Below are 21787 nucleotides of genomic sequence, written 5' to 3'. Positions count from 1 at the left end.
TCCATCACCTCACACCGCCTTGTAGATGCCGTGTTCCCCCAGTCCTGGCTGCAGTGACACAGTAAATCCAGGAGACGGGGGGCAGCAAGTGGGAGAGAAAGCGGGAGGGGCAAGGAGCGGCCGAGACGCCCCCTCCTGGAGCCCAGGGTGCCCGGGTTCCCCCTCCTCCCGTCTTCACCTGCTGCGGGCTCCGCCCCCGCTCCGCCTGGGCCGGCCTCTGCTCCTCCCCCGACTCCTCCCCCCGTACCCCCAGCCCGGCCAGAACGGCCCCCGGGACAGAGCGACGCGGAACCCCGGGCGCCTGGGTCCCCAACATGATCCTCGGTGAGTGGGCTCTGCGGCTCTGGGCTCCGGGGCTCCTGGGTCCCTCTCAGTAGGTCACCCCCCACAACCTCCCAGCACCGCGGTGACTGCGGCCGCCCGTCAGCAACCGGTTCCCCCTCCCCCTTCTTCTGGCTCCACATCTGGGGGTCCCCTCTTCCCCTTTTCCCCAAGCTGCCGCTTCTCTGGGTGATTTAGGGAGTGGTGAAGGGGAAAGCCGAGCCGAGTGAGACCCCCGCCCCATAATGAGGACATTGCGTATTCATGAGGCTCATGAATATTATATGACGGTCTACGAGAGGCTGGGGGAGAGGGCTGGTCTTGGCCTGGTGGAGTTGAGGAAAAGGTTCTGACCGGTTCCCCCACCAACCCCGCCACACACACACGCCCTCCCCCACCCTTTGCTCAGACACTCCGACATCCTTCTGGGCCCAGGATAAGAGGGAAAGGAGGAAGTGGGGGGCGGGCGGGGAAAAGATGGTGGGTGTAGCTTCGAGGTGTGTGTGGTGGGAGGTGGGAACCTGAGGGTCGGAGATAAGGGGGCTGGGGAGAAGCAGGGGTGGGAAACTGTCCATCCCAGGGCCCCTGCGGCTCCAATCCTGCCTCCGCAGCCATCCTGCCCCAACACGCCGGGACCTGCCCCTCTCTCTCCTTGCTCTGGCTGCCTGGGCCCTTCCTTCCCGGCTTCCTTTTTCTTCCTTCTCCCCCCACCCCCACCCCTCCCTTGGGCCGGGGGCACCAGGGGACAAGGAGCAACGGAGAGAGTAAGGATGGGGGAGGGGAGCCCCTGCGGGGCTCTGACAACCCTTCAGCCACAGCCACCCCATCCTCATGACCTACATCGGAAGGGAGCCCCAGGGTGGGGGAGGAGAGGGACTAGCTGTGCGCCTGGACTTCTTAGCTCCCCCGGTCTCATAGTCACTGGCCTGTTATGTCCTCTGACCTCTGACCTCTGCCCTGGTTAGGCCAGTCCCTGGGCCCTGTTTATGGTGGGAGACACCCCTCCCTCTCAGCAGGCCCACACACTCCCTGCCTCCCACTGGGGACACCTGGCTCCATGCTGGCGCCCCAGGGCTTCCTGGCTCCTGCCTCAGCCCTCTGCTGGGTCCCTCTGCTGGGTCCCTCTGCTGTTTGCCTCCCTGGCTCTTTTGCTTCCCTTCTTTCTTTCCACCTCTGTTAACTTCCCACTTGTGGGCTTTCTCCCCTTCTGCCCTCCTTCCTCCATCTCTTTCTCTCCCCGTGCTGTGTCTCTTCCCTCTCTCACCATGTTACGCACTCCATCATACCTACTCTGCGAACGAGGGAACGGAGGCATGAATGACTGGCTGCCTGCCTTTTTCCCGAAAATATCTCCAGCAAAGAAGAGATTCCTCACCCAACTCTGGAGACTGTCCCCGCCCTAAAGTGACCCTCACCAACACATCTTGGACTCAGGTCCCCAAAACATGGACTCCACATTCCTCCAACCTTTGCAATCCCTGCAGAGCCTATGTGCCCCACCCTGGGCAGGGGCCCCAGAGGCAGCTTCGTGCTTACCCAGAACAGGCCAGTGACAGCAGCACTTCCCTTGGTCAGTGGACTCAAAAGACGAACTCAGGAACCTGCTCAGACCTGACCAAGACTCCATACCTAGGTCCACCAGTTGGACCCCTATCACATCTCCTAGAGGACCCTGTAGTTAATTCCCTCCTTCTGCCTGCCTACAGAAGGGTGGGAAGCCTGCCCACTGGGCTCAGGCCCCACCCCCAGAGCCCATAGTAAGGTTTTCTGTTCCAAATGCTGAGGTCTACTGAGTCCATTGGTGGCCCTGACCAAATGGTGGGGCCCCGCCTACCTGCTCAAGATCTAGACCATGGGCCTGAGTTTAAGCAGATGGTGGTTCTGGGCCTTTCTTACTGTCCTCTCCAACTAGGCCTTTAGGGGGAGGGGGCATTGAAGGAGGCCCTTTCCTGTCAGATTGTGAAGATTTCCCAGGGATCATCTCTCTCTCCTCTTCCTGGCCACCTCCTCCCTTTAGCCCTGCCCTGCCTACAACCACCCTAAGGTTATTAAGGATGATATTTTAAGTAGTTGTTCATAATCATCCCCTTGTTGCTTTAATCTTTTACTTCAAAGCTTTTCCAGCCCTCAACCTGCCTCCTGTCCAGATCGGGGAAGTTGAGGCAGAAGGGAACAGATACATGGGATTTGGTCAAGATGTCAAGATGCAGGGATTTGAGGCTCTCCCCCCAGTCCCCAATTTTAGGCATTGCTGGAGAGGCAGAAGAGGCCCAAAGGCCTGAAGAAAAAGAAGGGTTAGAGATGAGAGCCCAGTCCAGACCCCAATTCAGTTCCTTCCTTGGCCCCAGAGTTCAATTCCCATCTTAACCCAGTGCTGACCCCATGCTTCTCACCACCTTAAGTTGGGGCCCTAATACTACTTGCAATCCTAATCCCAATACCTCTCTCCGATCCCACTCTCACCTGGCGCAACCTTCAAGACCAGCACTAACTCACACCCTACCCTTACACCTTTCCTGACCCCTATGCCTTTCACACAGGACCACTCCCTGAGCCAGCTCATGGCAGACATTCCCATTCTTTACCACAAGGGCTTGAGGCCCCAGGCCTGACCTAAGACAGCCAAGGGTCTGGGACTCTGACCTGGCCAAAATTTCTGGAGAAGGGAGGAAGGAAAAGACCAGACATCAGTGGGATAGAAGGAGTTAGATGTGGCTTGGTTGTGGCTCAGTGCTGGGGGGGAACCCTAGCAGGATCAAAGTGCCTAGGGCTAGGTAGGCCAAAGAAAGGGACAGATGGACATCCAGCCAAGGGTCTGAGAGTTCATCCCCTCTAAAGTGCATTGGGAACTGTCTTTAATAAAGCATTTGGCAATTCCCCACAGAGCTGGGTGGGGCTCTATCTGTTGGAGGTAATTACTCTAATGAGCTTCCCTCTGGAGAGGCTTGCCCCAGCCAGGCCCCAGCCAGGTCCCAACTCCTCCCTGCCCTGCCTGACTGCATTTCGATCTCCTACCCCCTCCAAACCCACCTGAAGCCCTCACCTAGCCTGATGTCAGAAGCCCTCCAAACCCACCTGAAGCCCTACCTCATTTCCTGCTTCCCCAGTCCTCACTATGTTTCTGCCCTTCCCCACCCCCATACCCCATCTCTAGTCTACCTACAAAAGTGTAATGCTTGAAAACCCTGTCTCTGGAGCCAGATAGACAGGTTCAAGTCCCTCACTAGCTGTGTGACCTTGGTCAAGTAACTCCCCTTCTCAGAGCTGATTGTTGTCATCGATAAGGTGAGGACTCGTTTATCTAGCAAACATTTATTGAGCTCCCTGTTGTTCTCTTTTGCCGAATGAACTCATCACCTAGCTCCTGAGCCTTGGGGCCATCCTCAGGGAGACCGTGTATGTCCAGTGCCTGGCATATAGGAAGCCCTCAAAAAGGGGCAACTGTTATTCTCAGGGAATAGGAGAGCCCGCCTGAAACGGGACCCCTGCTTCTGCCCACTCTGCCCATGAGCTGCCATCAGCCCCTCTTCCCATCTCATAGCACAGTAGACCCAAAAATCAGGAGGGAGACAGGTGAATCTCTGCTTGCCCACCTTGCTTCCTTGCCTAACTCCATCCTCATTTCAGCCCCCGCCCCCACTTCCCTCCCCTTCCTCCTTCCCTCCAGGGCTCCTGTCAGTGGAAGAGATGAGGTGCTGGCCACAGGGAACTGAATCGCTGCTATTTATTTTCCTCCAACCCCAGGAAGTGCAGGGACCTTGCTCTCCCCTTTCTCTCCTTGAACAAGATGGAATCCTGTGCTTGGATCTCATCTCCATGCCTTCCAAGTGAGATTAGAGTCCTTCGGGGGTTATGTAGCCGCGAAAACATTTGCTACAGAGCGTGACAATCTTGATTTAAAATCCCAGTCCTGATACTTATAGGCTATGTAATATCAGCTAAGGTTTTTAAGTTCCCTGAGCCTCAGTTTCCTCATATGTCTGATGGGGGAAATAGTATCAGCTACCTCCATAGAATCATAACTGCCTCAGAGATTAAATGTGATAATACTCAGAACTCATTGCCTGGCACATAGCGGCTCCACAATACTTTTTATTTTCTACTGCCTTTTCTAGAACTCATCTCTGTCTTCTTTTTTCTTTTTCTTTCTTTCTTTCTTTCTTTCTTTCTTTCTTTCTTTCTTTTTTTTTAAGATTTTATTTATCTGTTTGAGAGAGAAAGAGAACATAAGCTGGGCGAGAGGGAGAGGGAGAAGCAGACTCCTTGCTGAGCAGGGAGCCCCATGCAGGGCTCAGTCCCAGGACCCTAAGATTATGACCCAAGCTAAAGGCAGATGTTCCACCTACTGAGCCATCCAGGCGCCCTCATCTCATCTTCTGAAATGGGTGTGTGAGTGTTGGGGCTTCAGAGAGTCTGGAGTTGGGGAAAGGGGTCAAGGAGCTGAGCTGCTCTGGGGCGGGGCAAGTGCCAGCCCAAACCAGCTGCTAGGGGTGGGTGCTGTGTGCCTGGGACTTTGGGAGCGCTCAGGTTTCTCTCACCATTCCTGATGCTGCCCAGGGCTCGTTAAGGCTGCCCTGGTCTGGTGTGCCAGGCTTGGGGTGGGGTGGGGGGGTGGTGGTGCACGCAGAGGGGAGAAGCCCTGAGGGGACAGACCAGGAAGGAGAGGTGGTCAGACTGCCCCTCAGACTGTCGGTTCCTCGCTTCTCTCTCCCTTTCTTGCTTTCTTTCTGTCTTTCTTCCCTGGTCTCTAGCTCTGTGTCCAGCTTTTCAGCAGAGTCTCTTTTTTTCTCTCTCATTTCACTCTCTTCCATCTCTCTGTTGTTCACTATCCTTTTCTTTCTCAGTATCTATGTCTTTTTTCTCAATCACTTACTCCTGCTTCTGTCATTCTTTCCTGTTCTCTCTCATTCACTTTTGTCTGTCTGTCTGTCTCTCCTCTCCCCCTATCTCATCCCAACTCTGAGGTAGCCGAGGAGGGAACCCACACAGGGTTTACAGACCCCCAGCTGCCCAAGGGCTAAAGCCAAGCATCCTGCCATTTCCTTCGACCCTTAGCCATCTAAACCCCAAGCTCCCTGCAGCCTTGACCTCAGGTACCCTGGCCACCCACCCTGGCAGAAGGGACAGACCCCTCCAGACCTTTCTGGATCAGCTCCCTGCCCCCAGCTGTGCCTGAGCCCTCCCCACCCCCTCCCTCTCGCCTCTGATTCCCTAATCCCTGCTCCCCCGCCCTCCCCTCTGCCCCACTTTTCCAGGACTCTGATTGGTTGATTCTACTGACTAGACTGGGGGGAGGGGGCTGGCAAGAGAGGGGGCAGGGGGCAGAACCAAGGGAAGGGGACGCTCTCAGGCCCAGGCCCCTGGGGGGCCAGGGCCAGGCCACTGCCTGGGGGCAGCAGTCACCAGAAACTGAAGGTATGCAAAGGGGCAGTCTCTATGGAGGGAGCAAGAAAGAACCCTGGGGTACCCTCTGCCCCAGTAAGGTCAAGGGAGGACGGGGCCAAGCTTGCAGCCTCCTTGCTTTGCCTTTGTTCCTGGGAAGCCCCTGTTGTAGGCAGGGGGTTGCTAGAGCAGTAAAGGGCAGCCGAAATTCCCTGACTGGTGGACTACGAGGTCACAGAAGGGAGCTGGGCTAGTGGAAGCCCAGAGGGGTCCTGAGGGCCTTTGGCCCACCCCCTTTGGATCCTGGCAAGTGTCCTCCCATGGCTCTGGGGGGAGGAGAAAAAGGTTTCCAGGGTGGGTGGGTAGCGGAGTGGCTAGCCTGGACTTTCATTTCCCCTTGGGGTCAGACCCAGGCATTCCCCTCCCAGAGGCCAGGCTGGCAGTTCCTCCTGCCAAAAGCTGGAGCTGAACACTCACAGTAAGACAAAGGGGCCTGCAGGAAGACTGGAAGGTTGGGGGAGTGGTGCTCTGAGAATGGGCCCAGGCAGTCCACCTTCCAGAGCAAATGCCACCCACCTATGACCGACCCCCAGAGATGTCCACAATTAACCAAGATTTCTGACCGGCACAAATCACAGCTCTTTGGGCAGCCTGACTTATTAGCCCTCCTCCAAATCTATGCCTCAGTATTCCCCTCTGAGCAGTGGCATGAATCACCCACCTGACTCTGTCCTCCCTGGGGTGAGACTTAGCCTTTGGGATTCCTTGGGGGAAAACCAAACCAGAAGAAGGGAGTGACCTGAGCCATGGGCCTCCCGAGTCCTGCTGATCTAGCAGAGAAGGTCTACAGAGAAGGTCTGTGCTCTTCCTGGGTCTGTAAGATGCCTAAAGGTCTTGGGGGAGGGAGGGAGGCTGGAGAAGGGGGAAGTGAAAACCACCCAGAAGGGAAGGACTGGTCTGCACCCTCCCCTGGGCCCACAGGGCACTGTGCTCCATTGCTCCGGACACAGCAAGCAGGGGAAGTGTGTGTGCACCACGGGGGTCACACTTCTGAGTGTGGGGGCCCCAGCTGGGGAGTGGGATGGACGGGTTTGGGCGGGGCTCCCAAGCCTCAACGTTCCTGCCCCATGTAATGCTTTCTCTGTCCTTCAGGCAGCCTGAGCCGGGCAGGGCCCCTCCCTCTGCTTCGGCAGCCCCCCATCATGCAGCCCCCACTGGACCTCAAGCAGATCCTGCCCTTCCCACTGGAGCCGGCCCCCACCCTGGGCCTCTTCAGCAACTACAACACTGTGAGTAGCAGCCTGCCTGCTTGCCTGCCCTACCCTCCCCCTGGCTCCTTCTTTCCCTCCAACTCACCCCTGCCCTCTTCTCTTGTATCTAATTCCTTATCTCCTCTTAGGACCCCGTCTCCCTGACTTCTACAAACATTGTTGGCTATTTGGTACACTACTAACAACAATAACAACAATAGTTAATTTTTGCTGAGGCCTCACTCTGAGCCAGATCCTGTGCTACGTGTTTTATATGAATCCTCTCACTGAGTCCAACATCTAGAGGAGAAATGAGACTTAGAGAGGTGACTGTGACTCCAGAGAGGTGGACGGGGGGACAGGTGCTAAGCCCAGAAGGAGGGAACAAGCCTGCCTATTTGTAAATTCTAACTCTTTCGCATCCACAGCTGGATGGGGAGGGTCAGTGGGTTAGGGCTTAGAGGGCTAACAAAGTTGTCTAGATTGAATACAGTATGAAATAGGGAGCCATCATCTATTCCTGAGCAGGAAAGTGACTTGATAAGAGCAGCATTTGGGCAAGGTGGGTGGGACAGCTGGTTGAAAAGGAGCAGAGGCTAGAGGAGCAAAGCCGGGCCTGCAGGGAAACCTGGAAGTCCAGACTGGGCCAGTGGTAGAGCCATGTGAGTGTATAGGAAGGGGAGCGGCAAGGTGTTTCCAAGGAAATATTCCTAGGCCATGGTGACCAACTGGTATTTGGGGGTTTGGGGAAAAGGGAGAGGATGAGTAAAGACTGACTTCAGGACTCAAATCTCTGTGACTGGAAGTCACCTTGACAGGGGCAGGGGTTTGGAGGAGGAAGCTGGTCCAGGGTGGGCAATTGAGCTCACTTTAGGACATGGTGAGCTGGTGTACAAGTGGGATGTTGAGCCAGAAATGTCCAGCAGACAGTTGGAATTTGGGTCCTGGCAAGTGGGCTCGAGCTAAAGGTTTGGGGGAAGTCAGTTTCATTCAGCTCAGATAACCCATCATCAAACCATATTCAGCTACAAACGTTGACTGAGTTTCAATGACGCACCAGGCACTATAGTAGGTGTTTCTATACCTGATCGTACTTCATCTTCACCACAACGCAACAACATAGACATTAGGATTCCTGTTTCACATAAAACAAGGCAGAAACTAAAGCTCAGAAGGGTTTAGTAATTTACCGCACTTGACATGGTATGTGCCAAAGGTATGATTCAACTCCATAGGGAAGCTGTTGTTTTATCGCTGTTTCACAGATGAGGAAATTGAGTTCTAACTATAAGCAAGGCACTATTCTAGATACAATGGAGACATGAGGGGGAAAAGTGACAAGGTCCAATCTTGAAAGACCTTATATTCAGGGGAGAAATATTGACATCTATGCAGTGATCTATAACACAAAACAGAGCAAGAGTTCCAAATATTGTGACAGAGACACAATGGTTCAAGTGAACAAAAAAAGATTTTGAGCACCTACTAGGTGCTGGGTACCGTACCAGGTGTCATGGGTACAGGACTGTCTGTGCCCTTGGGGAGCTCATGCTCAGTAGGAATGATAACAAGTGAACAGCTACCCTATAGTGTGAAAAGAGCTGTGTCAGAGGCATTTAGCTTGTATGGGAGCCCAAGCAGGGTGTCAGGAAAGACTTGCTGAATGAGGCAGTGCCTAAGGGACCAACCAGAGCTGAACAGGAGAAAGAGAACAGAGGAAAAGAGATTGAACCCGGAGGTGACATGATTTGGGCTTTGAAGAATTATTAGCAGGATTTTAAAAGGGACCTTAGAGAACATTCCAGACTGAAGAAACAGCATGAACAAGGGCTAGAAAAGAGCACTTGAAGAAGAGCAATTGATTCAGTTTGGCTGGACCAAAAGGGGCTGAGAATATTTCCTTCCATCCCCTACCCTCCCACTGTCATCCCTGTCCCCCCACCCCCCACCCCCTGGTCTGCACACCTTATTTACATTTACCCTTAGGTCTCCAATATCATTTCCCCCATTTTATTAGATGAGGAAACACAGACCAGAGTGACCAAGTAAGTGACTTGCCCAAGGTCACAAAGCTAGTCAGTTCGCATGGATAGTTCAGGCTTTCTGACTCCCACAGGGCTCAGGCCCCACTGCCTCTAGCAGGGACTAGCTATTTAAAGCCATGAGTGCTGATAAGCTCAGAGGGTGCCGCGGAGCGTTGAAGCAGCACCAACTTTGGCATCTGGCCGGCAGGATTTGAATTGACATTCCAAAAGTACTGGCTGTGTGACCTTAGGCAAATCGCTTCACCACTCTGAACCTGAATTTTACCAGCTGTAAAAACTAGATAGTAATAGTATCAACACACAAGGCTGTTGGGAGAATTGTATCACATAGTCGTAATGCCTGGCCCAAAGTAAGTGTTCTGTGTTAGCCACTAGGATTAGTATGTTATTGCTATTATTTTCATTTAAGAGAGGATCAGAGAGAGAAAGGTAGTATGGCCAAGGCTTCAGCGTTTTAGAAGAAGTAGACTTAGGCAGCAGGAACAGGAGGAGGCTCCAGCAAAGGAAATGGAAGAGCCACTGGAGGGGGTGGGGAGGCAACCTGGTTCCTGTAGAGTTGGAGAAGCCAAGGGAGAGAGTGTGGCGGGCTGCATCAATAGTGTCAAATTCTGCAGGGGAATGAGGACTGCAGAAAAGCTGCAGACAGCCCATTGGCAATATTGTGCAGCAGTTAAGTACATGGCTTTGGAGTCAGGCAGCCCAGCTTTAAATTCAAATCCCAGTTCAGCCACTTACTAGCTTATGACCTTGGGCAAATTATTTAACCTCTCTAAACCTCAGTTCCCTCATCTATAAAATGAAGATAATGATAGTACTTATTCTGAATAGTGGTTGTGAAGATTAAATTAGATAATCCATGCAAAGAGCTCAGTACAGAGGCTGGTACATTGCAAGGGCTCAGTCAACATTAGCTGGTGATGGTGGTGGGGTGGCCGTGGTTTTATTTTCATCGCAGAGTCTCTCCCTCCCTGGACTAAGACCTCCAGATCTCTCTCCTACTGGGGCAGTTCCTACCTCTTAGACCTCTTGCCACATTATGTTTTCCTCTGCCCTTGGATGTCCCTCTTTGTCTCCCAAAGACAACCTCTCTCTACCTCCAGCGCCCCCCCACCGCTTCACTCTTCTCTCTGTCCTATGTAGAATGGGAGAGGGTGAGATCCAGAGATGAGAGAGGGGGAAACCTAGGACTTGTCCAGAGAGGATGAGCAGGTGTCTGGGGGAGTGGGTTGCTCTGCCCTCCTGTCCCTCAGCCACCAGTGCTGCCCCTACTTGACCACCAGAGGGCAGCAAGTACACGAAGCATAAGCTCTTTGGGAACCTGGTTGTCCAGCAGGTGGCGGGCGTCGCGACGAGGTGGGAAGAGGTTAGGGACTGATGTCCCCAGTCTGAGGTCGCTTCTGCTCTGGACGCCCCCGAGCTCCACCGTTCAGAGGAGTCGCTGAGAGCGCAGTGCCTGACACCTAGGTACCTGGGCTCAATTTTCCCTCCTTAGTAGAAGCGACGTGTAAAAAGGACAAAGGGGCAGTGCTTAGAGGGAAGAGAAGGGTCGTTTGGGGACCTGGAAGAGAGGTTGTTAGCAAAGAAGCGAGGGCCATGGCAGAGGGGATGGAAGAAAGGAGAAGCGTCCGAGTTAGAGAAACAGAGTCGTCCAAAGGATTGGTGGGTCCAGTGGAGACACTGGACCCAGGACTCTTCCTGGGAAGAGTGGAGGAAGCCGAGGTCACCTGGTCAATACACGGTCGCTGGGCCGAGCGGCCCCTCTCCAGGGCAAGGTCTACCCTGGAACGTGTATCTGGATACGGACACCCCTTCCTCTCCTCTTTTCACCCCAGCCCCGCTTCATCCCTCGCTGGCTCCCTAGCCCCACCCCCGTCCGTGGCCCGCCCTCGGCCCCGCCTCTGGGGCGGGCTCCGGTCTCGGCCGGCACCGCCTCCCCTTCTCCGGCCCGGCCGGCCGCACAGCCCCGAGCCACCCGGGCAACGAGCGCCGCGTCCCCGGCCTGCCAGGCCCGGCCAGGCTCGGGTGCCCCGCCCGGGTCCGCCGCCCCGGGCCATGGAATCGCGGCCCCCGGGGTCCCGCAGGGTAAGCCACCCGGCCCCTCTTCTCTCCCTGACTCCCGACGCTGCCGCAGCGCACCCCCCCATCCCCGCCCGCCCCTGGCGGGCGGGCTACCTCTCCTTTCGCTTGGTCCTCGGGTTATCTGGCCCATCCCCCATAGCTGGCGCGGTCCCAACCAATCTCTGGATCCCAGCTGGCACCCCCAGACTGTTGCCACCGTACTGGATACCCCCACCTCTGCTTCTCAGATCCTTGGAGTCCCCCAAATCTTCAGACTTCCCATCAGGTCTTACATGTACCCTCAAATTACCACGCCGTTTACAGCCCTCTTATCCCATCCCGGCATCTCTCCCCTTCCCAGCATCCCTCCCCCACCAGCTTCCACCTGCTCTTTAGACACCCCCTAGCTCTCTTTCTTTCCTATTTCAATTCTTCCAATCCCTCAATTCTTCCCATCCCTGAGATTCCACCCTCATTCCCTTTTCACCTTTATGGGGGGGAGGGGAGAGGATGGGGAAGTGGGGTGGTCAAACAAGGGGCAGCGGTTTCCATCAGATAAAGGGCAATGGAAGGAAATATAATCGTGCCCCCCCTTCGTGTTCCTGATCTGGTTTCCTCCCTTCCCTCCCCCTTGCCCTTCCTGATTCATTTTGCCCCAGCTTCAGGGAGCCATTCCCCTTCATGTGTGCTGTTGGAGGGCAGGTGGGAAAGGAATGTTTTTGTGGACCTTTCCAGGCAGTGTCTAGGCCAAAATCCCAAGGAAGGGGCTCTGGAGGGGAATGGGCTGTGGGAGATGTTGGCCTCCACCCCTCCCCAGAGAGCCGTCATCTAGGTCACCAGGGCCTCTTGACCTTGGCCTGGAGCGGCACTTCAGTGGCTCACATTCCACCTGCGCAGGGATTGGGCCCAGGAGCCCTCACCTTCAGCCTGGTGTCTCCTCAGTTCCTGGAGGAGAAGGTAGGAAGGACCCACCACCCTGGGTTGGTGCCCTCTAACCCATCCACCCCCATCCCTGGCTGTTGTTTATGGTCTTAAAACTGAGGAAGGGTGTGTGCAAAAGAAAAGGCTCTCAGCCCGACAGGAAGGACCCAAGTGGGGCAGAGACCCATTCTTCCAGGATGGTTGTTGGGACAGTCAGCCCACAGGTCAGCCTCAGGGCACTCTGGGGAGCAGGCTGGGGCAGAGACAGAACTGGGACCTCTGCTGTCCCCTCTCCATCCCACCTCTCTCCCTACTGCTGTCATCGACTTAGGTTTCCTGGCCCAGATTGGGTTTCTGTTTGGGCTGAATTCCATTCCCCACCCAGCTTGTGAGGAAGCCCTGGGGCAGGGGGCTGGTGGGGGGCAGGGGGTGTCTCTGGGTAGGGAGGACTGACGCCTGGGGACTGGGAGCTGAGAGCAGTTGTCTGCCTCCCCTTTCCGATTAAAGCCTGTCTCCAACTTGGTCTGTCTTTCTTTCTGCCAAACACATCATACATTCACACAGATAAACACACAGCTGAAGATTACACAACCTGACCATTCATGGCGTCGGCAAAGCCCCCGACACAGAAATGTTGATACATAAATGATGTACACACAGCACATGACACTCCTTCACACTCCACCCATGCACAGATTGATCACAGCCTGCCTAGACACACACAGTCACACCCATTCTTCCCTTGTTTGGCTTCTCTTTGAATAGGACCTGGGTTTCCAGGAGGTGAAAAGTGAGCTACTGCAAGGGGCTGCTTCCAGCCAAGGACAGACCCAGTGATGGGACACTTACCAGTCAGACCAGTCATCTGAAATTGGTCATGGCTCCTGCCTCTACTACTACTAAATCAGGCAGCCCATTTCACAGGGATCTAAAGCCCCCTTCCTGACATTACCCCCAACCAGCCAGTGAGGCTACTGGGGAGAGTCAGGATATAGGGACTTTTCAGATTCCAACCACCTTTGTCCCCCTGCCTCATGTTTCCGTCTCTCACCAATATCTTATGGGAACCATGAAGACCTGGGAACAGGGAAGGGGCTCAGCTGAGGAGCTAAGGAACCCCAAGTCCCAGCCACTATTTTCCACTTGATTCTTCCACCTAGAAGACAAAAACTTCAACTCTAATTTCATCCCGTCCTTAGGAAAGGTCCCAGCCATCACTCAATCCTCAGTCTCGGCTACATTCCAGTCTCGCCTCTCCCTGGCTGCCTAGGGGCCAGAAGGGAGGAGGACTGTGCAGGGAGGCAGTTTTCATGCCTCTAGTCCCCTGGCTTCATCCCCTGATAGCTGAAGGCCTCAGAGAGAAACTCCCATCCTCTCCCCTCCTCTTGTGAACTCTTGGCAGGAGACTGCGAAGACATCTGCTGACCCAGGGTGGGGGCAGAGACGGTTCCCAATCACGCCCAGTCCCACAGCCCTGCCCCAAAGAAAGAGTTCAGAAGATCTTTCTGCTGCCAGACCAGCCCAGCTTCTTAGTCCCCCGCCACCACCACCACCACCACTAATTCCCCTTTATTCGCTACAGCCACGTGTTCTCACCAGAGTTCTTTTACTCCCTTTAGATCTGCTGCCTTCAAGAGGTCTAGGAAGTGTGTTAGGGCAACTGGGGCCAGATGGGAAGCTGGGAATATCTGTCTCCTGGGACTAGAAGCTTGCCTTAGTAGACATCTCCCACCAGAGTGGGGCCAAAAGAGTTCAAAGGGCTCAGCTGAAGGCCCTAGGATCTGGGGTGCTTTGGGACTTCCCATCAGTTGAGCTTCTGGTGGATTCGCCTATATAGAGGCCAGAAAGAGAGTTGGATTGTCGTGGTGTGATGAACTGAGACAGCAGTCCATGTTCGAGTACCAGCTCAGCCGTTAACGCGTGATAGGACCTTGGGCAAACCACTTCTACTTTCTATCAGATGGGAGCAAGGGGCCAGTTGATCCCTCACGTCCCTTCCTGTGCGTTGAAGATTGGGCTAGGAGGGAATCAGGGGACTGAGGCTCAGAGCCCTCAGGCCAACTGAGAGCTAGAGAGGAGTTTCTGGGGATTTTGGTTCAACCCAGCTGCTACAAATGTAGGGGATGATGGACATAAGCTTGTGCTGGGGTTCCTGGCTCACCCCAGCCTGCCTCCACAGATGGACCCTGTGCAGAAGGCTGTACTCTCCCACACTTTTGGGGGACCCTTACTCAAGACCAAGCGGCCCATCATTTCCTGTAACGTCTGTCAGATCCGCTTCAATTCTCAGGTAAGAAGCGTAACTGCTCAAGGGGGTGGGGCAGCAATAGCCAGGGGGTGTCAGGGGAGGAACAAAGAATGGGGATACTGCAGGAGGGGCAGGGGTGGATGGAAGGCACTTGAGAGGTACAAGAGGTGGCTGTATATTTCAACACGAAGTAGGCCAGTCCTCTATGGTTGACCTCTCCCTCGCTTGACGACTGAGGCTTCCCTGGTTCAGAACTTCTTACAACACAGGTAGCCATCATGTCTGCATGGGAGAGTGGCCTCTGGCGCGCTAGTCCTTGGGCACTGGTCTGAGTTAGGACACTGAGTCCCCTGCAGAACCTGTGCCTCCATGACCTCTGCTAAACTCCTCCCCTCACCCACCCACTTCACTCTAACCTCCCAGCTTCCTCCTCTCTCTACCCTTTCCCATGACAGACTTTCCCATGGAGAGAAACCACCCAAAATGCAGAACCTAGGTGTCAGGCCTTCCAGCCGTCCTCCCTCTGAGGCTCCCCTGGGACTTCTGTGTGGGTCTGGAGGGGACTTTGTGGGGTACAAGTTCTCAGAGATTTTGGAGAAAAACAGCAGAGCCTCATTCTGCTGAGTAGGGGGAAATAAAGCACATTCTGTTTCTCTACCCAGTCCACACACACACACCATGATGCCAGGCTCCACACATCACTGCCCCACCCCTGGGCCGTCAATCTTCTTGATTCATCCACACGTTTTTATTTCTACTCTGTCCCTGTCTGGGTGACCTTGGGGCTCCAGGACTGTATGTTCTTAGCAGGAGGTGCACATAGGAGTCAGGATAGAACCAGGACCAACCCCACTTTAGGTCTTTCCTTTACCTTAATCCCAGGCATCCCCTCTCCCAACCCTGGCTCCACTCCCTGGTGGAGGGCAGAGAACTAGAGGGGCAGGGGGCCAATAGTAGGCAGCCTTCCCCTCTTTTGCCCTCCCTTTCCCTCCCCCACCAAGTGGCTCTGTTTTGACAGCTGTCTCTACTGCTGTCTCTATCTCTAGAGCTGGGCTTGGGGCCAGGGTCCTCCAGGGTGTCCACAGAGGCTTCAGGAAAAATGAGAACCAGGGGGAAGTAGTCAGGAGAGAGCCCAGACCTCAGGGCTCTTTGGGACTCCCAGCCTGAGTATAGAAGCAGTGAAGGCTGCCTCCCAGGACCAGGAGACATAGGCAAAGAGGGCCAGGGGGCCAAGAGATTGCTGGCTGGCTGGCTGGATTGCTAGGACCATCCCATTTAGGATTCTGTTATAGGTTGGGGTAACCCTCCCTCACCCAGAACTAGGTAAGGAGCCGGAGGGAGCAGCCAGGCCCTGGGTGTGGTGGTAGGGTGGAGCCTGGGCTAGGTAAGGATCCAGGTTTCCACCTACTCAAGCTTGAGAAGCTAGTCTGAACCCCAGGAATAACCAGCCCTCCTTGGCATGGGGCTTTACATCTCACTGGTACAGTGAGAGAGTCACTGCAGCCTGCTGAGACCACCCCAGGACCTGAAGGAGCTCTGTGGGGAGAATGGTCAGATGAAAGGTGATCTCAGATTCCATTTTCTTCCTTCATCCCTAAAGAGCCAGGCAGAGGCACACTACAAAGGTAATCGCCACGCCCGAAGAGTCAAAGGCATCGAGGCTGCCAAGACCCGAGGAAGGGAGCCTGGCGTCCGGGAACCTGGAGACCCAGCTCCCCCTGGCAGCACCCCCCCAAACGGGGATGGTGTAGCTCCCCGTCCAGGTGTGTCTGAATCCCGCTCACCCTACCCTCTCCCCGCATTGTTCAACCGATCTTGTCTCTGTTCTTTCCCCACTTCCTCGAATTCTGTGCTTTCATCTCCCTCTTCCTCAGCCCCTACCCCACCCTGACCCAAGGTGAGTCCTAGAGCCAAGCACAGTGATACAGAATTTCCATCCTGTCACCCTCACTCCCGCCCCAGCTCCTCTCGACAGAGTCCCCACTGTCTGTCCTCCCCACCGCCCAGTGACTCAGAGAGGGGCTAGGGTGAGGCCACCTGGCAAACTTCCTTAAGAAAAAAGGAACCATCAAATCCAGGCAGAGGCTCCTTCATCTTGGGGAGAGGGGCAGGGAGGGATTAGGACACCTCGGGGCCTGCCTGGGGGTACTGAGAGCTCAGGAAACTCAGGCCACTCCCTGGATGATCTTGGTTGATCTTTTGACCTCACTGGGCCAGAGTTTTCTTTCCTGGGAGTGAGACTTTAAGATGTTTGAGGTCTTTTCCAGGTTTACAAAAAGCAGCTCTGAGATTCTTTCTCCCTCATGGCTGGTGGCCATCTTCAATCATACTCCCAGCCAAGAAATTGGAAGGAAGGAATATCAAGACAGGAGGATATGAGCCACCCGCATCCTGGGATTACCACATCAGATATCAGTTCATGACCAACTCCAGAGAGACTGGAAGAGCCCCATTTCCTCTTATCCTTGCCTGTCCTTTCTGCCCCACCCTAAGCAGAATGAAAATCAGGCATCTGCTTCACCAGCTTGGGAACCAGGACCCCACTCTCAACACACACACATGCACACACAGACACACACACACATCCTGCAGAGAGGCACAGACAGGGTGGGCAGGTGAGCTGAGTTCTAACTGTGCTCTGGCTGCTTAGTCTGAGCATTTTTTAACTTGGCAGCATCTGCAAAATGGGAATGATGATGATCGTGGTAGTGGTAGCTGACATTTCCTGAACATCACTGTTCTAGGTGCTTTATGTATACTACCTCATTGAATTAGATCTGATGGTACATCTCGAAGGAGATCATGATACCTCCCCTACTTGTGTAAACCATGAAACCCTGTCCAGATTGAGATGTGGGTGTGCTATCTGGATTGACGTAGGGTAACGGATGACAGAAATGAGCAAGAGAAATAAAGGGAAAGCTCGCAGGATGGACAAGCAAATGCACATGTGTGGGGGTCCGGAGGTCCCTTCCTACAGGTGCCGCACTCCCACTGCCAGCCTCCCCACGACCCGGAAACTGGATCGGCTGCTGGAGCAAGAATGGGAGTGCTAGAATTTCCCCTGTACAGAGGCCAGAACCCAGCGCTGAGGGCTGGGGCCTGTGCATCTTTAATCAAGCCATGAATTATAGAGCAGCCTGCATCCCTGTTCCTTCTCCGGTTCTGCTGTTTCTATTTCCCTTTTGCCATGTCTGTAACTGTTTCTCCTGACCTCTCCTCATGCTGCCTCTGCCCCTTCCTAGAGCTCTTTGGCATGCCTCCCTGGGGACTGGGCAGGACTCTGGGAAGGGGCTGGTCAGGCAGGAAGCCTAGGCCGGCTGGTAGGCCATTGAGACCAGAATCCTTGTTCCATGCCTCTCCCCATGGCTAGGCCAGGTGCCAGCTTCACCCTGAAGAAGGGCCAGTGGGGCCAGACCCCTCAACCATTCTCAGCTTCTGGAGAATGAGCCAGGCCTCGGAGCCTCACACCCAGCCTGCAGCAGCTAGACCACATTTGGCTCTGGCCCAGGGCATGAGAGCATGCATGTTGTCACAGGGTGGGGACTCCTGGGCCCGTGCCCTCCAGGAAATGGGGGTGGGTTTCCTCCACATAAAGAATTTTCTCCAAAAACCATCTGGGGTGACCCCTATGTTTCTCCCCTAACAACAGTTTCCATGGAGAATGGACTGGGTCCAGCTCCAGGATCCCCAGAGAAACAGCCTGGCTCCCCATCCCCTCCCAGCATTCCGGAGACTGGTCAGGGTACAACCAAGGGTGAAGGGGGGACTCCAGCCCCAGCTTCCCTGCCTGGGGGCAGCAAGGAAGAAGAGGAAAAGGCCAAGCGGCTGCTCTACTGTGCTCTGTGCAAGGTGGCAGTGAACTCCCTGTCCCAGCTTGAGGCTCATAACAAAGGTATGGACTCTCCTTCCACCCCTACTCCGCTGTCCTCAGCCCCCTCCTGTTCCCTACCTCCTAATTCATTCCCCCAACATCCTGGACCCTCTAAGACTTACCAGTCTCTCTCCCTCCCAAATAATCTCCCCGCCTCCTTAGTCACTGACTTTCTTGGTTCCCCCTCCACCTGCCTTCTTTACCTGTGACTCTCCTCTGATTCACCTTGTGTTTGGGGGGCATCCAAGGGACTGGGGAAAACCCCACAGTTGATGCTCCCCTATCTTTTAATTGGGAATGTGTTTGTCATCTAGTAGGCCTGGAAACTTTTTCCTCCACCCCTTACCTTCTGCCCTCTGTGGGCTCCAGGTACTAAGCACAAGACAATTCTGGAGGCCCGAAGTGGGCTGGGCCCCATCAAAGCTTACCCTCGTCTGGGGCCTCCCACTCCTGGGGAACCAGAGGCCCCTGCCCAGGACCGAACCTTCCACTGTGAGATCTGCAATGTCAAGGTCAACTCGGAGGTCCAACTGAAACAGGTGGGTCCAAGGCCTTTCCCAGGAACTCTACGGAGTTCTATTCACTAAGTGGGGAAGTGAACAGGGAGCTTGGGTGAGGGCGCTTCTCTCAGGGTCTGTCCTTGGTGCCACAGAAAGGGCGGAACCAGGTGTTTGGGGGTGTGGCAACCAGCGTCGGTTGCTCCTTTCCCGGTGGCTCACAGCCCCCTATCCTCTCAATCCCACAGCACATTTCCAGCCGGCGGCACCGAGATGGCGTGGCCGGGAAGCCCAACCCGCTACTGAGCCGTCACAAGAAGCCTAGGGGCACCGGGGAGCTGGCGGTGAGGCCTGGGCGCCGGAGAATTCGGCCTTGTGAGGGGGAGGGCCGGAACTGGGGGGAGAAGGCGATGCGGGCAGGCCTGGGGAGAGGTGGGGTTTGCGAGCCGCTGCCTGACTTCTCTCTTTCCCCGCCCCTCTCCCCCCTGCAGGGCACGCTGACTTTCTCCAAGGAGCTGCCCAAGTCCCTGGCGGGTGGCCTGCTCCCCAGCCCCCTAGCGGTGGCTGCGGTGATGGCAGCGGCAGCAGGCTCCCCGCTGTCCCTGCGTCCGGCCCCAGCCGCACCTCTTCTCCAGGGACCGCCCATCACCCACCCCTTGCTCCACCCGGCCCCCGGGCCCATCCGAACAGCGCACGGACCCATCCTCTTCTCCCCCTACTGACCTGAACCCCAAACCCCCTCCCATTCAAACCCCCCCACCTCCAGCCGGGACCCAGGCTTCCAGGCTCCAAGCCTGCCCCTACTCTCGGCACTCCCTGAATGATCTCTCTCCTTCCCCCCCACCCCGAGGTACGGGGTTCCAGGAAAGGGGAGGGGTAGCGGGGGAGGGGGGCTTCAGAAGGGGGGGAACACCCCAGATCTCAGGGAACCCCGCCCCCTGCCCTTCCCTCTCCCCTAGAAAAGGGGGGGCCGTCTCACCCCCGAGCCCCCTTGGAGACACCCCCCCTCCCAAAAGCCATGTCCATTCAGCCCTTCCCCCCCAAACCTAGCACAAAACGGGGTTCACAAGCCATGGTCGGAGTCCGGGGGGGCAGAAATGGATTTTCCTGGCAATAAGCGGACTCTGGGACTCCGGCCCCCTGCCCCCAAACTGAAGCGCTTCCGTGAACACCCCCATCCTCCGCAGGGGGAGGGGAGCGGGCGGGATCCTGGGTCCCTCAAAAGCACTTTGGTTTTACCGCCTGCAACCTCACTGTGCCCGCCCCGCACCATGCCCCAGCCCCAGGTCTACCTGGGCCCATCGCAGGGGCAGCACTTGGGGGCATCTCTGGCACTTGGGTGGGACCAAGTAGATGCCCCTACAGACCCTTCCCTCACCTTCTTCCTCCCCAGTCTGGATTCCATTCTTTTCACCAGCACCCATCGCCCAAGGGGTACCGAGGGGGGCAAGGGGTGTCCAGTCCAAGCCCACCCCCGCCTCGCCTTCCGCAAAACTGTGAGCAAAAAGCAATAGAAGCCTCGCCCCCGCCCCTCCCCTTTCCGCAGGATTCGCTGAGTCTGTAGCCTCCCCCGTCCTCGCTCCTAGACCTCATGGCTGTCCCTACCACCAAACACCTCCAACTGCACAACTCGGGCGGGGGCGTGACCTCCCTCCCCTCTCTGTGGTTTCCGTGTCGTCAGCCCCTACAGCAGCCGACCGGGAGGGGGACGGGCCCCCACTGGCCTTCCCGTCCCCATCAACTCTTTATGCTTGACGATGTAGCAACCCCGGCCCCCCACCCACGTCTTCCCTTTTCCCTCTCCCCGACAATAAAGTCTGGATTCGTTGCCCTCCGTCCCCCAGACTCAAGACTCTCAATCTTGGCTCCCTGGTATGGGAGCTATTCCAACGGGAGATGGATCTGTATGGTGAAAAGGGGGCCAGAGAGACGGCGGTGGGAGAAGGCAAGATCCGAGGCTTGTGAAAAGCGAGCAGAGGATCCCAGTCCCACTCACACCCGCTCCCGCCAGCCCAAATGTAAACTTGGCAGTGGGGAATCATTCCGAGTCCTAGGCTCGGATGGTAGCCGCGGCTGTTGAGAATTCTCCATAATTCCACCAGGCGGCGCCAACGACGTGGAAAAAGAGTCCCCCTCTAAGACGCTCCCGTCTCTCGCGATTCTGGGAAACAGGTCTAGATCCAGTCTCAGACAAAGGAAAGAATCCAGGCTTTTGCGCCTCTCTCTGCTGGGAAACCCACGCCAGCAACACGCAAGGAATGGGAAAAGGTCGGGGCAGGGACTAGGAATCTGAACTCTAGGCACTGCTGGGCCTCGTAAACAGTGACCTTGAGTTAGTCCTTCCCCTCTTTGGATCTCAGTTTCCCCACATGCAAAATGAGCAGATTTGGGTCTCTTAAAAGTTCATTGAGACTTCGTGTTCCAAGACTAAAGAACTGGGATTGTGCCATTTACAGATATGCAGATATGCTAGAATACCTCCTCTTTTGGTCCCCTAAATGGTCTGCAGGACGGAGAAGCACAGGCTGTTCAGCTGCCTCCCACATGATGTGGGGCAAGGGGCTCCTCATTATCTACAGAATTCAGTTCAACCATACACTCCCAAGAGCAGTATGGACTCTGTGACCCCTTCTCTCTAGCCCTGCTGGGTGGCAATTCAAAAAAGGCCAGACCAGAACCCAGCATCTCCCCCAAGGGTCCCCCTGAATTACATCCCCTTTGCTCACTTCCCCCTCTCCACCCACTTCCCAGTTTTTCAGAGGAAAGAGGGGAGGGAAGGTGAGATGATGATTGTTAAAGAGGAAGGGGAGGGAAATAGAGGCCTCCTGGGTTTGTCAATTATGAAGTTGGGGGTAGGAGTTCACTGCGGGCTTAGAAATGGAACCCAACAAGGAATTTGGGAGTGTTTGGATTGTGTTTTTTGTTTTTTCAGATCTAGCTCAAAAAAAAAAAAAAAAATGCAGAGACTAGAGATCCAGAATTCTGAGGGGCAAGAGTGGACTTCTGGGAGAGAAGGTAGTGAAAAGCGGGGACTGGGTCACATGTAGGGACAGAGAGCAGCTGGAAGAAACTGAAGTGAAAGGGGCTGGGCTACACACCTCCAACCTTAAAAATGAATTCATGATTTACCCCATCCCCTAAGCCTACTGCTCTGACCATTCCCTCCCTATCTTACTGATGGAGAACACCAC

General features: G+C 55.4%; 1 protein-coding gene across 12 annotated transcripts; it reads left to right on the top strand.

Moving 5' to 3' along the window:
• Positions 1-234: 234 nt before the first annotated feature.
• On the top strand, positions 235-20434 carry ZNF385A (zinc finger protein 385A). 12 transcript variants are annotated; one of them, XM_032348472.1, is made up of 8 exons: positions 235-324; positions 6856-6992; positions 14157-14267; positions 15826-15988; positions 17878-18120; positions 18469-18638; positions 18845-18940; positions 19088-20434. In XM_032348472.1, the coding sequence occupies exons 1-8, from the start codon at positions 315-317 to the stop codon at positions 19316-19318; spliced, it is 1161 nt and encodes a 386-aa protein (XP_032204363.1). In that variant the 5' UTR covers positions 235-314; the 3' UTR covers positions 19319-20434. The 12 variants fall into 12 exon arrangements, with proteins under 12 accessions (XP_032204363.1, XP_032204362.1, XP_032204357.1 ...); XM_032348471.1 differs by having other exon boundaries at positions 19085-20434; XM_032348466.1 differs by having other exon boundaries at positions 249-324; positions 6860-6992; positions 19085-20434.
• The last annotated feature ends 1353 nt before the right edge of the window (positions 20435-21787 follow it).

The sequence above is a fragment of the Mustela erminea genome, chromosome 6, assembly GCF_009829155.1.
Source record: "Mustela erminea isolate mMusErm1 chromosome 6, mMusErm1.Pri, whole genome shotgun sequence".
In the NCBI taxonomy this organism is placed as follows: domain Eukaryota; kingdom Metazoa; phylum Chordata; class Mammalia; order Carnivora; family Mustelidae; genus Mustela; species Mustela erminea.
Note: the sequence above shows the minus strand (reverse complement) of the source record. Positions and strands in the feature narration are given on the sequence as shown.